Genomic DNA, 22,517 nt, shown 5'->3' on the forward strand with positions numbered 1-22,517 from the left:
GATTCATCCTTGTACTTATACGTCCCATCAATGTCTAAAAAGATACCGGTATTCCAAACCGATGTTGAAGCGTTGATTTCATATTCTCTTGCAGTCATTTTCTTCTTTGGTTCCCTTCTTAGATCAATACCATATCCTTCCAAGATTTTGGAGATTAGCCTAGCATAAGGTAATCCTCTAGTTAGGGATTGTTGATGCTTCATGTGGTACATGATGGTATATGCCCAATTAACCTCAATCTTGTTTTTGATGGCATACATAAGTTGCAACTCCGTATCACCAATTTGAGAGTGATTTGAGTGTTTAGGCATCAAAATATAGGAAATCAGATAATGAAGTATCCTATTGCTTACCGTCAAGTTATTTGAAAATAAAAGTACCCGGGAAGAGGCAGGATTCTTCTTACCCAGGATAGCTTACTATGAGACACGGCAGATGTGAAAAAAATAATCCATTTTACTATAACCTTCCCATTCCGGGGTAAACCCATGATGAAAAGCTTGACCCTTATACGGTATTCCTAAACAATTCCCAAAATCTTCTAGATCCAAAACAATATCAGTATTCTTAACCCTATAAGTTAGGACATCCTTAACACCGAGAATAATAACCAAATTTGCATAAAAATCTTTAACCAAATCCGAGTAATAATTTCCACAATCGGAGACCATAGAGTACACTCCTTGACGTCTCAAGAGTTCCGGAAAATCAAAACTATGAGAAGGAAATGGGGAAATGTTACCGTATTTTACCAGCATAAGGGACCGATTCCGGAAATCAAACGTAAGTCTCCTGGATTTGAGGGATGGAGCATGTTGAGCAGATTCTTGATGTTCTGAGCTACCTTCATCAATTTTGGTTTTGCCTTTATCTTTCCTTGATGGAGCCATGAGAGTTGAAAAGTTAGGATTTGGGGGGGGGGGGGTGGAAGGAGTTTGGGGAAGAGAGAGTGGAAAAGTAGAGAGTTTTGTAAGTGGGGTTTTAATAGGGTTTAATGGAGTTTAGGTTATAATGATAAATGAGAGAGAAGAAATTTGGAGATTTAGGGTAGACGAAGAGTGAGATATGAAAGTAATAAGGAAAGTGATAAAGAGAAAAGAAAAATCTGAGTATAAAAACACTTATCCAAAAGGCATCCATTTAATTAAAATAAAAAATATTCAGGAACACTCAGGTGTAATTGATTACCCAGGGAGGTGTAATCGGTTACACCATAAAACAGAGGCAAAGAGAAGTCACGAAACAAGCGTGTAATCAATTTCACCCAAAGTAGTAATCGATTACCTCACAAACAGAAGCAGAAATAAGTCATACAACAGGAGTGTAACCGATTACACCAAACGTGGTAATCGATTACCTCTACACAAAACATAGTAGCTTCACCAAGATCAACATGAAATGAAACTTAACAAAACAATAATTACACATGCTCTAACATATCCTTAGGCAACTTATGCGAGGCAAACACGTAATACAAACATTGTAAGGACACCCATAATTGACTCTTTCTTTAAACTCATGTAAGAAAACACATATATATTTCAAAATAAAAGATATTGGGTAAAAAGATAGTGTAGATTTGTATTTGAATTGATGGGTTTTTGAAGAATCAAATGTCACAATCATCTAGAATTCCAAGTTCCCTTCGAATTTTGTAAAACAGTTCTCGTGCCAATGGTTTTGTGAAGATGTCGGTGAGTTGATTATGAGTATCCACAAATGTGACTTCGACATCTCCTTGAAGCACGTGATCACGAAGAAAGTGATGTCAAATGTCAATATGTGGTTCTTGAGTGCATGACCGGATTCTTTGTAATGTTTATCGCACTTGTGTTGTCACAATCAAGAGGAATGCATCCAAGACCAAGTCCGTGGTCACAAAGTTGTTGCTTAAGCCAAAGTATTTGAGCACAACAGCTACTTGCTGCTATTTATTCCGCTTCGGCAGTGCTAAGAGCAACACAAGCTTGTTTCTTGCAAGCCCATGATACTAATGCACTTCCAAGGATGTGACATATACCACTAGTTCTTTTTCGATTAGTTTTACTTCCTCCATAATCAACATCAGAATAACCAACTAAATTGCAAATACTACCTTTAGGATACGATATGCCGACATTTGTTTTTCCTTTGAGATACTTCATGATCACTTTAATAGTGGTGAGATGCGATTCCTTTGGATTGGCTTGAAAACACGCACAAAGACACACACTAAACATTATATAAGGACGACTTGCCGTCAAATAGAGTAAGGAACCAATCATACCTCAATACTTTGTGACTTCAATTGAAACACCTGATTCATCTTGATCAACATAAGATTCAAATCCCATTGGAGTAGACATTGCCTTGCAACTATCCATGTCGAATCTTTTCAGCAATTCTTTGCAGTACTTTGATGGGTTGATGAAGATGCCATCCTTTAGTTGCTTAATTTGGAGCCCAAGAAAATAGATCATCTTACCCATCATGGACATCTCGAATTCTCATTGCATCATCAATGAAAATTCTTCACACATTTCTTTGTTTGTTGAGTCTAATATGATGTCGTCAACATAGACTTGAACCAATAGAGTGTTACCTTTTATTTTCTTGATAAACAAGGTCTGGTCAATTTTACCTTTCTCAAATCCCTTTTCACAAAGAAAGTTGCTGAGATGATCATACCATGCTCTAGGTGCTTGCTTTAGGCCATAAAGATCTTTCCTCAACTTGAAAACATGTGAATGATTCTTGAAGTCTTCAAAGCCTCGGGGTTGTTTGACATAGACTTCTTCATTGATGTAGCCATTCAAGAATGCGCTCTTGACATCCATTAGGAATAACTAAAAATTTAACGAACATGCATAAGTAAGTAATAAACGGATAACTTCTAACCTTGCAACCGGAGCGAATGTTTCTTCAAAATCAATGCCTTCTTCTTGATTGTATCCTTGGGCCACCAATCTTGCTTTGTTTCGAACAATTATACCATTCTCGCCAAATTTATTCTTAAACACCCATATGGTACCTATATTGTGTTTACCACTTGGCCTAGGGAAAAGTTCCCAAACTTGATTCCTTTCGAATTGGTTTAACTCTTCTTGCATAGAAATTATCCATTGGTCGTCACCTAAAGCTTCATCAATTTTGGAAGGTTCAATTTGTGAAACAAATGCCATATTCAAGCATGCATCTTTGAGATTTAATCTTTTTGCAACGCCTTGACTAATATCACCAATGACTTTATCAACTGGATGATCCCGATGAGTTCTCCATTCCTTAGGTAGATCATTGTCATTTGACTTTTGTTGATCTTGCTCATCTTGATGTTTTGGTTGATTATCATTGTTTCCACTTGAAGTATCTTTTTGAGGAAATTCTACAATATCATCATCATCATACAAAATAATATCCTCCTTGGAGGGGTTAGTTTCATCAAAAGTAACAAGCATAGATTCTTCAATTTTTAAAGTTCTTTTATTATATATTCTATAGGCTTTACTAGTAAGAGAATATACAAGAAATATACCTTCATCGGACTTCTCGTCGAACTTACCTAGATTGTCTTTGTCATTATTGAGGACAAAGCATTTGCATCCAAAAATGTGAAAGTAAGAGATGTTTGGTTTCCTTCCTTTGAAGAGTTCATAAGGTGTCTTTTTCAAGATAGGTCTAATAATAATTCTATTACTTACATAGAATTCCGTGCTTACCGCATCCACCCAAAAATACTTTGGAAGATTTGAGTCGCTAAGCATTATTCTTGCAAGTTCCACAAGTGACCTATTCTTTCTCTCCACCACTCCATTTTGTTGAGGAGTCCTTGGTGCTGAGAAATTATGAAATTTTTAATGTTCTTCGCAAAACTCTTCGAAGGAGGCATTTTGGAATTCTCCACCATGGTCGCTTCTTATGGAGGCAATAAATAGAGATTTCTCGTTTTGAATTTGCTTTGTATATTTATTGAACGCCTTGAATGCATCACTATTCTGCACTAAGAAGAAAGTCCAAGTGTATCTAGAGAAATCATCAACAATAACTAAAGCATATACATTACCTCTGAAGCTTCTTGTTCTTGACGGACCAAATAAGTCCATATGCAACAATTGTAGTAGCCTTGCAGTGGACACCATATTCTTTGATGTGAAAGTTGATTTGGTTTTTTTCCCTTTTGACATGCATCACATAGTCTATATTTAATAAATTTTATCTTAGGCAATCCAATAACAAGATCGTGCTTTATAAGTTTATTCAAATTTTCCATATGAATATGTGCGAATCTTTTATGCCAAAGCCATGACTCATTATTGTTCACCATAAGACATTTTACCTTCAAAGACAAATCATCAAGGGAAATCATAAATATATTATTAATTCTCATACCTTTGAGTTTTACCTCATGAGAGACTTCATCTTCAATCAAGCATTCATCCTTGGTGAACTTGATTTTGAAGCCCTTATCACAAAGTTGGCTAATACTTAGAAGATTGTGCTTTAGTCCTTCAACATAAAGGACATCTTCAATGGATGTGAAAGGTGGTGCTCCAACTTTTCCTATACCAATAATTCTCCCTTTGTTGCTATCACCATATGTGACATAACCCTTGGCCTTCAATTCTAGATTTAAAAATTTGTTAATGTCTCTTGGCATATGCTTGGAACATGCACTATCAAGATACCAAAGGTTTGATGTGGTTTTAAAGCATACCTGCAAAAAAAATTACTTTTGGTTAGGTATCCAAATTGCTTTGGGTCCTTCATAATTAGTGTCTTTCTTTACCCACACGTAATGCCCACTTTCTACGCTAAAATTTCTAACATAGCATGCATTAGGTGTATGGCCAATTATTTCGCAATAAAAACAAGTAGGTTCAAAATTGCTTCTGTATCTAGGAACATAAGATTTATTTTTAGAAAATATTTTTCTTTTAGGATAGTGATGAACATCTTTTGCCTTGTTCACTTTCTCTTTAGTTGGTTGGTCATTAGCTTTAACAAAGATAGTTTTACTAGAACTTGGTTTGGAAAACTTTGAATAACCAAGTCCACTTTTGTCATTGGAATATCTTTGTTGGCTAAGGACACCTTCCAACCCAATTTGTCATTTCTCATACCTTTAAAGAACCCTTTTTAATTGGACAATTTGGAAAGAAAGTGATTCACAATTTTTACATATAAAATTCTGTTTTTCATTAATCATCTTTTGTTTTTCATCATCGACATCTTTTTCAATTGTCACGACTTTTTCTTCTAGATATGGAATTATTTTCTTTTGAGATGATATTATTTTATACAGAATTTTCCATTCTTTAAGAAGTTCATTTATAGCACCTTGTGCATCACTGCCAAAAAGAGAAAAATCGCTACTAACCTTATCTTCTTCATCGTCAGAATGGTGTGAAGCCATTAATGCTAGATTTGCATTTTCGTCGCTTTCTGATCCGGATGAAGAACTTATCCCATTATCTTCCCATGCAACATACGCCTTTTTATTCTTGAAATCCTTCTTACCTTTAAAGCCACCTTTCTTGGAGAGTTTCAGACAATCCGACTTTATATGGCCTTGCTTTCCACATTCATAACATGTGACTTCTTGCGTAGACGTGGAAGCCTCCCTTTTCCTGAAATGTTTATTTCTTTTTGCATGAAAGGGTTTGTCAGGAGCATGGAATTTTCATCTTCCTCCGGTGCGTCATCATCTTTATCTTCCTTTGAATCTACTTTTAAAGCAATTCCTTTGGATTTCTTCTCTTGACTTTCATGCTTTTCAAGTCTTCCAAGTTCAAGTTCATGTTCTTGGAGTTTTCCGAATAATGATGCGGACGTCATAGTGGAAATCATTTTCTTCTCAGATATGGCCGTTACTTTTGGTTGCATTCTCTAGTCAAGGATCTTAGCACTTTAAGGTTGATATCATCATTTGTAAATATTTTTTCGAGAGCAATTAAATGATTCGTCAAGTGAACAAATCTTTTCTATAATGCAACAATGGATTCTCCGGGCTGCATTCTGAATATTTCATATTCTTGACTCAATGTGTTTAATCTGGATCTTTTAACTTCAGTGGTTCCTTCGTGAGTCTCCACCAAAGTGTCCCATATTTATTTTGCTGATTTATATTGAGTTATGCTGAAGAACTCATCCATACTTAATGCACTTTGAAGAATATTGATAGCTTTCTTTTCATTAAGTATTCTTTTCTTATCGTCTTCATCATATGAACTTTTAACCTTCGGAGTGCCAACACCGTTGACCACACTCATAGGATTATGCAGACCATTTTCAACAGTTTCCCATATACCATCTCCCTGTGCTTTTAAATGTGCTTTCATGCGGATTTTCCAGAAGTCAAAATATTCTTCAGAAAATAGGCGTGCTTTGTTGCTACTACCGCCATCTTTGAAAACCGGGTTTACGTTTGCGGAAGCCATCTTCTGGATCAGAGAAGCAAGTTACCAATAACCTGCTCTGATGCCAATTGTTAGTTGAGTAGCGCCTAAGACGGGAGGGGGGGGGGGGGTGAATTAGGTTCTTTGAAACCTTTTTCGGTTTTATGACAAACTTTGTTCTTTCTTTTCTGGTTATTTTAAGTGATGAACGGTAAAGTGCGAAAAGGTAAAGAACACGAAGAGATATTCTGGTTTCCCTCACAGGTCGAGAGTACTCCAACCCCCTTTCAACATGAAAGAGATTTTACTATTGTTAGAAATTTTACAAGACTCTTCCTAGTATTTCTATGAAGACACTAACAATCACACCAAGAACAACCCTCTTGGATTTTTCACTAAGTTCAAAAAGAGACTAATTCTCCCTTTTAATGAACCTCTTGTTTCAAACAATCCTGGACAACAAGGATAAAGCAGCAGTATGAGTTTTTTACAAGTGAAAATAATCTATCAATCTATTTATTGATATTCTCCTTTAAAGTAATCAAACTTCTTTATGACAAACAAGTTCTCTAATGATATGGATGAAACTATATGAATGTGTATGAAAATTTTGTAAATAGTTTCACCAAAAAATTTGATCAAGAACACTTGAAATAAATTTGAAAAGATGAATGAAGAAGATTGTTTGAAAATATTTTGTGAGAAAAGGAGGTGTGTTTAAATTCTGCAGAAAAGTGTTATATATAGCCCTTAGATACCTCTCTAAATGGTTATGATACATGAAAGGATGCCATGGTTCAAGAACACAATCCATAGAAAATTTTCATGAAAAAATGCAATGTTTTCTGCCACTGGTTCAGTGGTAATCGATTATCCAATATGGTGTAATCGGTTACACCTGAGCCAAAGTTACAATATTTGAAAAAATACACTGTGTAATCGATTACCAAAAGGGTGTAACTGATTACTTGTTGTTAAAATTGCCTTGCACAACATCACGCATATCTGGTAATCGATTACCTTAATGCTGGTAACCGATTACCACACAACAAAATGGAAGAATGCAATTTCAAATGAAGGTGACTGCCACAAGAGAAAAGTTTAAGAGACTTAAGCAGCCAACACATCAATGAATGATAAAAACTAGAGCACTTGACTTATCATAGAGAGAATGATAACTTAATACCTTAACACTTTGATCGAATCAATAACAATCTTCAAGACTTTGAAATGCTTTGAAAGGAAACGCCTGAGCTTGAGTCTTGAGTCATTCTTTTTGCAATGCATATATGTTGAGCATGTCTTCATCAAAATATTTTGAGAAGCTTGTCTTCACACAAAATAATCAAAGCGTATCATCCTAAATAACTTAAAATCATGACTTATAAAACAAAAGTGTAAAATTGAAACAACCAAGTATAAATACATTAAAGTCATCATTCACCGAATTACAAAAAATAGCCAAGAACATTGTTCAAATAGCTTCCATAATTTAAAAAGAAGTATTGACATCAACATTAATATCTTCAACTAAATTCTAATGATAAAAATATAAATATTATTTTATATATTATTTCATTAAGAGACATAAAAAACAAAAATATCAAGTCGTTAATGGTCAAATTTATAGGTTAGGTGAGTTTTATGGGTTGGGTCTGGGTTTCCCAAAACCCAATTATTTTGAACGATTTTTCATTTTCAAAAACCATATTGACCCATTTACCCTTTCAAATCCCTTTTTTTGATCGGTTTGACTTGATTTATTGGGTTTATCCAACCCACATACATCCCAGTTTTCATAGTAACACATGCAACTTTATCTGCTTTATTAATAAGGGATAAATAAAGGGAATTTCTCAATGCACCATAAGGATTGCTTTCCTACCATTGTGAAAAACCAAAAATACCCATAGAATTTAGAAATACATCTCTTGACGCACCCCAAACACAATCGTTCCTAAGTTAGGCCCTAAGACCATGCAAAATAAAATTATGAAAAATGCATCTCCATGTAGCTTACGGAGATGCATCTCTGGACGTTGTTTTAACCAAAAGGCGCTAAACCCTTTCTCCTTCCTCACTTCTCAAAATACTCTCTCAAACTCTCAACCTCGTAAGTCTCAAAATCTCTCAACTAACATTCTCTCAAAATCATTCAACTCACTTCAAAGCTTCTTCCATCAACATCAAATCGATCAAAGAACTCACACAACATCAAATTAAACTAACATTTGACAAGTTTTTTTATTTTAAATTTCTATATACATTTGTAGAAATTAAGCATTAAGTTATGTAGTAGGTAGTTTAGATATGTTACTTAAATGAGAAATGTGTTTGATAGGTAGTTTAAATGATCAATGCATTACTCTGGATGTTGCCATGGACTGCATTTCCGCCATTAACGTTCTTATGAGTTGCAGAACCTTATAGAGATGCATCTCCGAAATTTATCAATCTGAATTTTTTGGCTCGACATCATTGTGCTTCATATGTATAATGCTTGTGTGGTTTACTGTTAGACATTATGGCTGATAACAGAGATAGATTGAGGCACAACAAAGTTACGCAACATGCATCGGTTTGAAGGGAAATAACTCGATCATCGTAGTCACCTGTCATTTCTAGTCTGATTGATGCAGATGCGTCAACGTCTGAGACTTATGAATCTCCGCCTTCATCTATCCGTAAGAGACAACTATCACCTACCCAGACACCCAAAGGGTTTGAAGGAGTCCCGTCATACTTATTTGGTTGACATGTCCATTTTTGTAGACAAAAGTTCCACTTATGTGGATGTGGTATACCTGCGATACTTTGATGATTTGGAGCGAAGACATGAGTACAATTGGGGTGTCGTTTGTTTGGTCTACCTGTACTCAAAGTTAGTTGAAGGTTATATGTGGAAGACCAAATAAATGATATGCAACATCATACTGTTGATGATAATGTTTCTGTATCTTTTTGTGTTTGTGGGTCATTTTCATAACACTTTTTCTACACCATTAATAATGATTCATATGTGCCATTTTTAGGCTTGGATCCTCCAACAATTTCCACGCATATCCAGCTAGTCATGTGACTCTACATTCATCTTGCTCATATGGAATTAGGTGACGAAGCTTTACAGAGTGTATCTTGACCGCTTGGTAGCAGAGGATATACACTTCCATACTTACGTCACTCACCGTGAGACGCATCTATTTGACGATATAGCCTTCTACTCAGGATGGTTAGCTTGTAGTTCACGTATGACGTGTCCTCATCTTCCTGCGTGCGTCATACAACTTTTTAGCTACATGCAATTTATTTATAGAGACCCTTTTGAGTCTGCTCCTCCCGCCATGACACATAGAGATATGAATACCATGTTTGATGATTATCATAATCATATGATACCAGATGAGGTATAAAGTACCATAGCTCCTAGCTACTGGAGTGTTGTACACGAATACATCCCGTGATATTTTAGGGTGTCACATCCTTATATGACAGCAAATTTTCTAGTAGATCCATCTAGGCCTGCTCATTAGGAGATACTAGAGGAGATGATGGCTAGTGCAAATCATGTTGTTGATGTGTTGCCTAGATGTCGTCGTATCATGGATATTGGGCAAACAAGTATATACAGATGACTATTTCTGGATGACTCTTAGGCGAGGAACATTCTAGATGCCATCATAGGGGATACACATGAGACAATACAATACAGGAGACAACGTAGGAACAAGATCCCGAATCCGTCATACGCAGTTGTATTTAGTATTTGTATTTTAAGCACTTTTATGCGATTCTATATTATTTGGATTTTATTGTGTATTCCGGATTATATATATATATATATATATATATATATATATATATATATATATATATATATATATATATATATATATATATATATTATATTTAAAAGTGTATGATTTAATTTATATAAAATTGAAGAATATATTATAACTATAATATATCATAAATTTCATAGGAACATCTCTAAAATAAAGTAAAAAAAAATTACTGGTTGATGTAATTCAAGAAATACATTTTTAAAATAAAGTAAAAAATTATGGTCTATTTTAAATACGAAAATAAAACAGTTAAACGACGTCGTGGGTGGGTGAGAATCTACACTCTATCCTCTTCTTCATCCATGTTGTCTTCTCATCATCAGTCTCACTTCAGCTGGGACTCTCAGTAAACCCACTTCTCTGTCTCTGTCTCTACCACTTCAATCTCCTTCAACGATTCCAGTCTCTATATCCTCCTCTGCTACAACGCAACAACACTTCTGGTAACATATCAATTTCCCCATTTCCCTTCTTCTTTTCCTTATTTTTTTACTCAATGGAAATTTCAAACTTTATAGGTAGAACCTGTAATAGAATTCATGAACCCTAAATTATATTATAAACTGGAATGCATATCAATTCAAAACAAAACGCAAATATATTACTATGGAATTGTGTAAATTAAATGTCTATTTTTTCAATGAACAATTTGTAGAGTAAAATGGAAACCAGTAGCGGCAATAACAGCTGTAACATGATGTGGTTTTTCAAAGATAGAGGCTTTGATGATAACATCATACAAGGAATGTTCAAAAAATGCAAGCGCCTCGAGATGGTTCATCAAGAAAGAGCAAGTGAGAATTGGGAGTATTTGAAAACCATTGGAATTCTAGAAAGGAAACTCCCGTCGATTGTTTCAAAATGCCCGAAAATTCTTGTGCTTGGGCTCAATGAGAAGATTCTCCCCATGGTTGAATGTCTCAACACACTTGCAACAAAGCCTCATGAAGTTGCCTCTGCTATTGCTAAGTTCCCTCACATACTCTCGTATAGTGTGGAAGAGAAGCTTTGTCCCGTTTTGGCCTTTTTTCAAGCACTAGGCGTCCCTGAAAAGCAAATCGGGAAAATTCTACTGTTAAACCCTAGGCTTATTAGTTACAGTATTGAGACAAAGATGGGGGAGATTGTGAAGTTTCTTGCTAGCATTGGTCTTGATAAAGACGGAATGGTTGGTAAAATTTTGGTCAAGGACCCGTTTATTATGGGTTATAGTGTTGATAAAAGGCTTCGTCCTACTTCGGAGTTTTTGAAATCAATTGGTCTGACTAAGCAGGATCTTCAAGTGCTGGCATTGAACTTCCCTTCGATTTTGAGTAGAGATGTGAACAAGGTTTTGGTGCACAATTACGATTACTTAAAGAATCGTGGATTTCAAGGGCGACAGATAGTTGATTTGGTGGTTGGTTTTCCTCCTATCCTAATCAAGAGCGTCAGGAATTCTTTAGAACCGAGGATCAAGTTTTTGGTAGATGTAATGGGGAGACAAGTCGATGAAATCATTGATTATCCTTGCTTCTTTCGTCACGGCCTGAAGAAAAAATTAGTGTTGCGGCATAAACTACTACAACAGAGGAATTTAAATTGCAGCTTGAGTGAAATGCTGGACTGTAATGAGAAGAAGTTCCACTTGAAGTTTGGCTTGTTAGAAGGACATGCCTTGAGTAACTAGGTCTCATTCCTATTTTAGTCTGTATGATTTTCATAATTAATTTATTAGTTGACTCATTTTTCTTTCCTCTGATGTAGAGTACCTTCCACATTGATATCCTTTTGATTCTGTATCTGTCTGATCTTTTGTTAAAATTCATGATCTTGTTATTTGTTGTAACGAAGGTGTTAGGTTAATAGGTTATCTTTTGGATCTAGGATTGAGGCGCGCCTGCATGGCATGGATACCAAAGGGTTCCTCTGCCATCATATGGTTAATAAGGTCCTGTAACTACTGTTGTCATACCTTCATTGTTTTACAGCCTGATTAGTCTGAATGATCAAGCAAGATTTCGGTAAATTTCAATAATATCTGATCGAGTAACATCAAATAAATTCTTTCTAATCCTTCATAATCTATGAAGCACGGATTTTGACACGAACACCTAATACTACCAAAACGTTATATGAGAAAAATAAAACAATTGCCACTGTTCATCAAGGACAAACATACAGTTGTTTCTGTCTGCACGATGTTGTTTAAGGCACAGATATATGATTGTTTGCCGATAAACTCATGAGAGTAGATAGACAAGTAGTAGCCGTAGAATGTAGACACAGTTTTTGCTTTTAATCTTAAGTCATAAAGCATAACTGCTTTTTCTCATGATTGGAAATTGAAATTGAAATGTGCTCTGCCGATTAGGATCATGGAAGATTCAGCTAGAAGGATTTCGCACCTAACCTAATCATAATGTGATATCTAATTTCATCCATTAACTTGTACTGTCTTTTCCCCCCAACATCTAGGATGTTGTTAGTTACCTCAATCTGCATTATTATCTTAAATAATTTTAGTTTAGTAAGACACGGCCATTGGCATTAAGGATCAAAATTTCAATTGCTGTTGTGGAATAAACTGGCTGCTGCAATAATAAGAAATGTTTGAGAGTACAACAAACTTATGATCTATGTACTGAAGAGTGTATGTAAATCAAACCGAATGCTTGAATTGAAAAGCATCAAGCTGTTGCCATTATAAACAAAAATCCTGTGAGGCATATCTAATAAGCAGCAGCACAACTGTTGAAATTATATTTCACTTTAAACGTTTAAGCTGTATAGTGTAGAATGTTACAATAATTGATTTGATACAAGTTCTATGCGGTCTGTTTCTGCGGTGTCTACTTCTTTTTTATCTCAGCATATTTATCCTGCAATCTTGATTAACTAATCAGTTACGTGGCACGGTTTTGTGTTTCTTCTGTCGTGGTTGGTTGGCTCTTCATTGTTGATGAAAGTGAAGCCACAGCCTCTCCAACTGTCAAGAAAAGGCTGTCTGCTCGAATGAAATTATTAGCGTGGTCTGCTTTTTTCAACTTTTCTATGACCTCAGCCAGAGGATTCACCAACACAAGCTGTCACAAATCACATGAGTTATTCAATATCTTGGCTTGGGACGTATCTAGTTTCTACTAAGGTATATATGTAAACAAATCAAGTATATTTCAGAGTTAAAGATCCTTGCCTCAATGCCCTTCTTTTCCATTGTTGCCTTTAATTCCTTGAAAAGTGAGATTCCGCTTGTGTCAATGGCGCTCACAGCTAACAATTCCAAATAAATATGATTTAAGAAGGTAGCTGAAATATGCTCAAACATAGATTGTAAAACATAGGGCATGCAATAATCGAAGGCTCATATTACCTGACATATCTAGGATTAAAACCCGAAGGCTCGACTGTTCCTTTTCATTATCTTCCTCTTCCTCTTCAATCCATCGCATTGTCCTAATATGCGATGTCAATACTAAATAGTTGAGTATCAGAGGAAACAATAATATACAGAAATAAAATTAACATACTTGATTAACTTTGCAAAGAAAAACCTAACCTGTCATTGAGATATGTGATGTTTGCGAAATTGATGGGAGCCTCGATGCTTAAAATAAGAAAGCCTGGTATTCTTTTAGCTTCCATGTATTGATGAAGATTTCTATATATGTCTGTCCCTGGTATATTCCCCATCATTACTGTTTTAGGCCTCGTAATTTGCAGGAGTAACCTAAAAGTCGATAATCCAACCTGATCAATAGCATTGTCATCCCTTGTCAATATGTAAATCCACAAAATATGTTGACAAGGCGAAGATTACGAGCAAGAATGAACTTACTGCAATAGCAAGGCCTTCCTGGACTGAGATGAAAACGACACCTAAGAAAGCGGTTAACATCACAAGGAAGTCGAATTTGTCCATCTTCCAAATGTGACAAGCAGCAGGTATATCAACAAGGCCAATCACCGCTGTGACTATGATTGCACCCAATACAACATTTGGTGTGTACTGGAACAATGGCATAAGAAAAATGAGTGTCACCATTACTGTCACAGACATTACTATGTTTGAAGCTGCTGTTTTTGCTCCGGCATTGTTATTAACAGCTGAACGAGAGAAAGCACCTGAAATTCATAGTTTCAATGAGGTAAATATACGCTTCTAATACCAAATCGCTCATTGTCTATAATGCTAAAAGCCTTTCGTCTGTAGGTGATAAACAAGAACCTGTTGTGACATAGCAGGAAGTGAAAGAGCCAACCACATTCATAAAACCAATTGCCATCATTTCCTTATTTCCATCTACTTTGTAGTTTCCCAGAGCTGCAAATGTTCTTCCAACTGCAATACCTTCCTGTTTTTTATAATAAAAAATTCATTCATCCATTTTTTGTCAGTTATAAAATCTACTATATACACATAATTATTATGCTTCTACTTTTGTATATGTGTACTGTATAATATACTTCCAAGTTTACTGGAGGATTAATAGAGAATATATAGTAAGAAAGAGGGAAATTAATATTGTTAAACTTACAGTTAGTGACAAAATGCCAGTGATAAGGCCTGTTTTCATAACTAGACCAAGGTGGCTTCCATGAAATTTCAACATATTCCATGAAGAAGGATTTATTCCTGCTTGTAATTTTCCAATCTAGCAACCAGATCAGAAGACAGAGGTGGTAATTAATCTCATGACTGTCTTATATATGTACATAAAATCAAAATGTCTTAGTGCTCTCTACGTGTACGTATCCATGTCGGTGTCGGACATTGACACCGACCCGACACCAACATTGTAATTACATTCAATTTTTTTTTTTAATTTTAAATTATTATCAGTGTCGACGTGTCAGTGTCATGTCCGGTGTCTGTGTTTCGTATATTATGTGATGGGAGTAGTGGCTTACTACACTGATGCCATGATTTTGAGCCTTGATTGCAAAAGCCAGAAGAGTAGAGATGATGACACACATAAGTGGAGCTCCAGCAGAGACCCAGAATAGCTTTGGTTTCCTTATGCTCTGCATTTATTTATTTATTTGGATGTTATTCATTTCATATGTAGCATCAATTTGTATTGCTCTAAAATGTAAAAGTGTTTTTTTTACTCCAGATAGTGACATCAGATGGAAGCGTGGATTCGAATCTGCGACATATCATTTGTTCATTTTAAAAAGATGAATTCCAATCTCTAGACTATTTAAAAAAAGATTTTATTATTGTTAATAAAATTTTTATTATTATAAAATTTACATTTTACTTAAAAGAAATAAAGATTTTATATTTATATTTATATTTCTACAGATTTTATGAGATTGATTTTTGTCTGTCTCATAAAAGTCACATGGTCATCTATTGTGACACTCATTAGTCATTATTGTTACGCGATGATGTTATATTAGCATGTACTAACTACTTGAGATTTTATATCAACCACTCTTGAAAATTTAACTACTGAAAAAAATATTTAAGTCAAATGAAATAGGACATATGTGTAAATTAAACTAAACTACTTTTTAAGATAGCAAAATCCATTTTGACAGAGCAACCCGACGAAAAAACAAATCAAGCCAATCTCATTTTGAGTTTTGCCTGATAAATATTTATCATCCTCATGTGACAAACATCATTGATGACTATTTTTTTCTAATCTTAAAAATGATTCAAAAATGTCGTATTAAGTAAATTCATGTGCAGATGCAAACAAATCTTCACGGACAAAGGATAGAGATTATAGAATGAAAATTCTTATAACACATAAAAGTTAAAAAAAGAAGAGAAAGAAATAATTGAAGAGAATAATAACATACAACGTGTCTTGCTATGAGTAGTATCACCAAGAAGCAAATTCCCATCACTATTGTTTGCCATGACCACTGCACAAAAATACTATAAGAAGAATATAGAGATAAATAAAGAAAATCAACTATTAAATAATTAAATAATTAAATAATTAATTAATTAACCTCATGTATATTTTGAAAAACAGAAGTCATAACAGGAACAAGACCCATCTCTTTAGTAAAGTGTGTGATTCCAAGTAAGCTCTTAAGTTGTTGCAACGACACAATTATAGCAGCCCCAGCCATGAATCCAATCAGGATTGCTTTAGATAAAAAATCAATAATAAATCCTAACCTGAAATCACGCATTAATCACTAATCATTAATCAATAACAAATAATACTCAATGCTTAAAAACTTTATCTTTTCTTATGTTTTTTATAATATAAAAAATAGTTACCTTAGAACTCCTAGTGAAGCTTGAAATAGACCAGCAAAGAAAGTTGAAGTAAGAGCAAGTTGAAGAAACAGAACAGGTTCACCAGAAGGTGACACTTCTTGTCTGAGCATAGATCCTAAAACAAGCGACGCAATTGAAACAGGTCCTACTGCTAGATCCCTTGAACTTCCAAGAACAGCATAAATAAGTGGAGGAACAAAGCTAGAATCTGAAAAATAAATATAAAATTTATTATCTATCATCGCACCGAGGATCTGCATCAGCAATTCTGGTTTCAGAACCGAACAGTGTATAATTGTGTATAGAAGACTCACATAGTCCTACAATTGGAGGAAGATTGGCAAGCTTAGCATAACTAATTCCCTGCGGTATGGCCAAGCTAGCGATAGTGAGGCCGGAAACGAGATCGGATTTAAAGAGTTTCAAGTTATAATTAGAACCCCATTGAAGAATAGGGAACATGTATTTAGCTCCTAAGATAAGTTTTATCTTAAGAGATTTTCCTTTGAATTGGCGCATAGGATCATCAGGGAAAAAAGTTTCTTTGAGTCGAAGTTTGAGTTTGTGTAAAGTGCTTTTGTGAGGCGGTGGAACTACTTGGTGAATTTCCAATTGTACACAATGTGAATGTGAAGAATGTAAGGTGTTAGGATCCATTGAAGAGAAGAAGAGAGTATGGAAGAAGTAAATGGAATGTGTTTGGTGTTATATAGCAGAAGCTAAGGTTGTTTGATGCAATGGTTATGGTGGTGATTGCCTTTTATATGTTAAGAGTGATGATATTCAACATATCTATAAAACCGCTATAAAACAAGACTATACCTATGTTAACTAGAGGACAAAAGCATCAGAACAATAAATTATGTGCGGTTTCATAATTCAGAAACTATACGGTGATGTTAATTTTCAACATAATAATGATATGAGTTTGTAGTAGAAATATTTAGAAATGTTTTTACAAGAGGTAACTTCTATGCACAATCAACTAGAGTGCCTAAAGATGAATAAGTTATATTTTGCACAATTATTATTTAATGTGACTGTTTAACTCACTTTAGTATGAATGTCTTTTGTACCCAAAATACAATATGAAACTATATTACTTGAATTATTTTATTTCAAATTAAAATTAATTTTATAAAAATTAACAATTTCTTAGTATCTCACACACATATAGTAAAATGAGAAAAAAAATGCTTTCATCGTTTCTGAATTGAAAATCATTTGAATGCCAAAAATAATTCCACAAGATATATATATAATTTCTTTAGTAGCCATGATACTTTTTGAAAACGTCTTAAAATTGTTATTTTACGATTTTAAAAATTAGCCATAAAAGAAACTATCGAGTCGAGTCGCGGACTAGACCGCTCTTCTTAAGACGTTTCACGGTACTGTCTAAAATAATACAAAACAATCAAACTACCGCGCCGCCTCCAGGATAAAACAATTCAGTTATACAATCAGTATTTGCACGGTATGTGATCGTTCTAGAAATACACCTTCTGATGATGTTGAACCACTCAATGATGGTGTGAAAACCACTCGTAATATTTGGATAAACCAGTTGTAGATGGCGCAAATGAGCCACTCGAAAATAGAAAAGAAAAATTATAGAAAAAGTGAATATGGGAGAGAAGAGAGAGATTTTAGATTGTGAAATCTGGTGTGAATTGCAAGTGATAGGAAGGACGCTATTTATAGCTGAGGATCCAACCTGGATGGAGAAAAAATCGTGGGAGGAAAACGTGGGAGATAGTGGAACCTGCCCAGTCAAAATTAGTTGTTATTCACTTGGTCAACAAGTCATTCATTGACTCTTGGAGGGCAAGCAAGCCCAGTCAGAACTGGGTTTTTGTAGAGGACACGTCTCCTTCGTATTAATTAATTAAATTAATTTTCCACTAATTCAGATTCTAAAAATTAAATGGTCAAGACCCAAGCCCAAGCACAGACAGAACCGAATTGAGCCGCCGATCGAACGGATGGAGGCGCACGCACATTTGATGGTGGCTTGGTGGTGTGTCCTCACTCCATTACGAAATAGGGTACCCCTTGGGGCCAACACAATTTTCCCACTTTGAATATATAAACACTACTAATATGTGTTATCCTTCATATGTGGGACTAAAATGAATCTTTTCAAATTCACTTCCATTCATACTAGCTTTTACTTGTGCTAATTTTTTTCCAATTTAATGCCAATAAATTCTTCCAAGTTCCCACTCCAAATTTCATCATTCCAAGAATTTCAACAATCTCCCACTTGAATTTCAAAATATGATTTTAGAAGTAATGTCAAACGTTTCTAAGATTGTGCATAAGCAAAGGTGTCTACGACTTGAACCTTTGCGTAATAGATAGGATTCCGATTCCACAAGAGTGACACTATTTCTTGGACTTTATCTCATATATCAAACCCGCACACATATTTTTCTTAAGGTGTATTCTAATAGCTCATGCTTTAATGTCCCTGCACGTGTATCTCGGTTTAGTGAATGCTCTAGGAATTCTGTCTCTAAATTCCATAGGAACCGACATAAGTTCCACAATCATATAGATGAGTCTACCAGGAGTACTCGTGTAGCCTACATACTCCTTTATATAAATTATAGATCTCATTGAAAGTTTCTATTTTCTCATCCTCTTATTGCTTTAGAATTCATGCTTTACTTATTTATACTTGCATGGTCATCTCATATTACTCACAACTTGTTATTACCCATTGAACCTATTTCTTGGAATCTCCAGTCATTTAGGTAAGGTTATCATCATGAGCAACTAATTTCTCTATAGGCATTAGTCCCATCTTCTTTGAGGTATTATGAAAAATTTCTCTAGCTAATCCTTTCGTCAAATAATCTTCTAAATTTTCATCAGTGCGTACATGATCCACTCTTACAGGTTCTTTAGAGATACAATCTCTAACAGTGTTATGATTTCTTTTAATTTGACGTATTTTACCATTATAATAACGACTCTCAATTTTGAAAATAGTTGTGGTACTATCGTAGTGGATCATCACAGTTGGCATAGGTTTTTCCCATAAATGCATCTCAGCTAGCAAGTATCTTAATTAACTTGCTTATTCACTAGTAGTCGCTAATGCTATCATCTCAAACTCCATCGTGGACTGAGCCAAGACAATCGGTTTCTTTGATTTCCAAGATAAAACTCCTCCAACTATATTAAATATATAGCCACTAGTTGCTTTGGAGTCATCTGATAAGGTATTCCAATCTGCATCACTATATCATTCAAGTACAACATGAAATCTCTGATAATGCAAGCTGAGATTCATGGTCCTTTTGAGGTACCACATGACTCGCTCAATAGGTTGCCAATGTTCATTACTCGGTCTATTGGTAAACCTGCATAACAATCCTATGACACATGCAATGTCGGGTCTAGTATAATCAGTGGCATACCTAAAACTGCCAATGATGCTTGCACATTCCATTTAATGACACTATCACCAATGTTCTTAAACAACTTTTCACTTGGATCGTATGGTGTGCAAGCGGGTTTACAGTCAAAGTAGTTATATTTCTTTAAGATCTTCTCTATATAATGAGATTGGTCCAAAGAAATTCCTTTTTCGGATCTAGTAATCTTGATTCCAAGAATCACACTCGCTTCTACAAGGTCTTTCATACCAAAGTTGTTGCTAAAAAATGATTTCACATCATTAACGACCTGAATGTTTGATTCAATATGAGTAAATCGTCTATATAAAGACATATGATAGTGCAAATGCGATTCTCAGATTTGTAATATGCACACTTGTCACTTTCATTAACTTTGTACCCATTTGATATCATTAAGTTATCAAACTTTTCATGCCATTATTTAGGAGCTTGTTTTAAACCATACGAAGACTTATCTAACTTACATACCTTACTTTCTTGCCCATGAATCACAAACCCTTTCGGTTGGTCCACATATTTCTTCTTCTAAGTTTTCATTTAAAAAAGTTGTCTTAACATCCATTTGGTGTACTATTAAGTTATAAATAGCAGCAATTGAAATTAGTACCATAATGGATGTAATTATAGTGATTGGAGAAAAAGTGTCAAAGAAATTTATATTTTCTCTTTACCTAAAACCTTTGGCTATAAGGAGAACCTTGTACTTATCAACAATTCCATCAGGTTTTTAGTTTATTTTTCAAAACCCATTTACAACCGATTGGTTTGCAACCATGGGGCAAGTCTACTAAGTGCCAGGTCCTTTAGATTCCAAAGAATCTATCTCATTGTCAATAACTTATTTCCATAAATCCGCATCTAGAGATCACAAGGCTTCTTGAAGATTTGCTGGATCTTCCTCTTCTATATAAGCTGCATAATCAGGCCCATATTATTTAGCAACTCTTACTCATTAACTACATCAAAGTTATGTTTCTACTTCGTTGTTGTTTTTAGTGCTTCTTATCCCAAGAACGTGATTCGATTCAGTGCCCCCACTATTTTTTAATTTGAAAGGAAATTTGTCTTCATAGAATTCAACATCATTTAATTATCTAATCACTTTAGCATTTAGGTCTTAACACCTACACGCCTTACTGTTTGTTGCATATCCATTGAATATACATTCATAGACTCTACTAGCGATTTTAACTCGCATCAGATCCTAAATTCTGACATAAGCCAGACAAATCCAAGTGCTTAAATAAGACAAGTTTGGTTGTCTTTTATTTAATATATCATAAGGAGATATCTAAATTTTTTACTTGGGAACTTAATTAAGAACATAGAAAACAATCAAAAAAATTCCTCCCCACCAGTGAGGTGCAACACCGAAATTCAACATAATTGCAACAACAAGTTCAATAAGAGTTCTATTCTTTCTTTCTGCTTTACCATTCATTTAAGGAGAGTATGGTGCATTCTTTCATGTATAATTCCATGTTGTTTATAAAATTAATTAAATAACCCATAATTATACTCAGTTCCACTATCACTACGAAGTCTCTTAATTTTCTTACTAAATTGATTTTCAATCTCATTCACATACATCTTAAACATGTCAAGCACTTCACTTTTATTCTTCATTAAGTATACATAAGTCTAATAAAAAACTCGTCAATAAAAGTGATAAAGTGATGTTTACTATTTCTAGTTAAAGTTCCATCTAATTCACATATGTCAGAGTGTATAAGATCTAGAGGGTTGGATTCTTTAATTACTGATTTATGTGAAGTCTTAGTTATTTTAGCGTGACTACAATATTCACATTTTTCTAAATCATTGACATTCAATTTTGGTATTAGGCCTAAGTTGCTTAAATTAGACATGATTTGTTTATTAACGTGACAAAGTCTAGCATGCAAAATATTAAAATCACACAAAGAGTAAACAAAAGGAGAAATTTTATTCAAATCAACATTCAACTTAAACATGCCATCAGTAGGGTACCCTTTCTCAACAAAAATACCATTCTTAGTGATGGTGTACAAAGTTTCCCCAACGGACTGATTAAACCATGCCTTATTTAAAAGAAAACCAAAAAATTCTTCCTAATTTCAGGAACATGCATGACTTCCTTCAAGATTAAAGTCTTTCCCGAGGTGAAGTTTAGCTCAACATCTCCAATTCCAACAACATTAGTGGTGTGAGTATCTCCCAACAACACTTTCTTATCTTCAACATTCATGTATTTCTTGAACATAGCATGGTTATAATAGACATGACGAGAGGCGCCAATGTCTACCCACCAACCATGTTTATTTTGGTGATCATAACAATAAATTGCTCATCAGTCAGGTTAACTTGTGCATTAGAGCCAACATGTTTAAGCCTTCTCTTACATCTCTTAGCCATATGACCTAGTTTTCCATAATTAAAGCAAGTGAAAACTGAAGCGTCATTTCTTTGAGGTGGTGTTTTTTTCCTAGTAATCGGAGCATATAGAGCTCTAGAGGGATTCCCATTTTTAATTCGGTTCACAACATTATAGTTCTGATTCTTTAATGGTTTTCCTGTAGACTTCAGAACCGCACCAAATATCTTTTTGTTGTTAGAAACGACTAAGACTTCATCTTTCTAATCTAGTATCCTAGCTTCCACTTCAATTTAG

General features: G+C 34.7%; 3 protein-coding genes across 3 annotated transcripts; 1 reads left to right on the forward strand and 2 right to left on the reverse strand.

The window, feature by feature from the left end:
• Positions 1-1,931: 1,931 nt before the first annotated feature.
• Positions 1,932-2,477, reverse strand: LOC127103048 (uncharacterized mitochondrial protein AtMg00810-like). The gene is made up of 2 exons (XM_051040342.1): positions 2,297-2,477; positions 1,932-2,185 (listed from the first exon to the last, which is right to left on the reverse strand). The coding sequence occupies exons 1-2, from the start codon at positions 2,475-2,477 to the stop codon at positions 1,932-1,934; spliced, it is 435 nt and encodes a 144-aa protein (XP_050896299.1).
• Positions 2,478-10,449: 7,972 nt separating this feature from the next.
• Positions 10,450-11,996, forward strand: LOC127100395 (transcription termination factor MTERF6, chloroplastic/mitochondrial). Its single transcript, XM_051037546.1, has 2 exons — positions 10,450-10,656; positions 10,869-11,996. The coding sequence occupies exon 2, from the start codon at positions 10,875-10,877 to the stop codon at positions 11,880-11,882; it is 1,008 nt and encodes a 335-aa protein (XP_050893503.1). The 5' UTR covers positions 10,450-10,656; positions 10,869-10,874; the 3' UTR covers positions 11,883-11,996.
• Positions 11,997-12,925: 929 nt separating this feature from the next.
• Positions 12,926-17,299, reverse strand: LOC127100394 (probable sulfate transporter 3.3). The gene is made up of 12 exons (XM_051037545.1): positions 16,754-17,299; positions 16,440-16,647; positions 16,163-16,334; positions 16,007-16,072; positions 15,104-15,217; positions 14,731-14,847; positions 14,421-14,547; positions 14,031-14,317; positions 13,752-13,942; positions 13,566-13,648; positions 13,389-13,465; positions 12,926-13,278 (listed from the first exon to the last, which is right to left on the reverse strand). The coding sequence occupies exons 1-12, from the start codon at positions 17,094-17,096 to the stop codon at positions 13,099-13,101; spliced, it is 1,965 nt and encodes a 654-aa protein (XP_050893502.1). The 5' UTR covers positions 17,097-17,299; the 3' UTR covers positions 12,926-13,098.
• Between the last annotated feature and the right edge of the window lie 5,218 nt (positions 17,300-22,517).

This window comes from Lathyrus oleraceus, chromosome 7 (genome assembly GCF_024323335.1).
Source record: "Lathyrus oleraceus cultivar Zhongwan6 chromosome 7, CAAS_Psat_ZW6_1.0, whole genome shotgun sequence".
Lineage (NCBI taxonomy): Eukaryota > Viridiplantae > Streptophyta > Magnoliopsida > Fabales > Fabaceae > Lathyrus > Lathyrus oleraceus.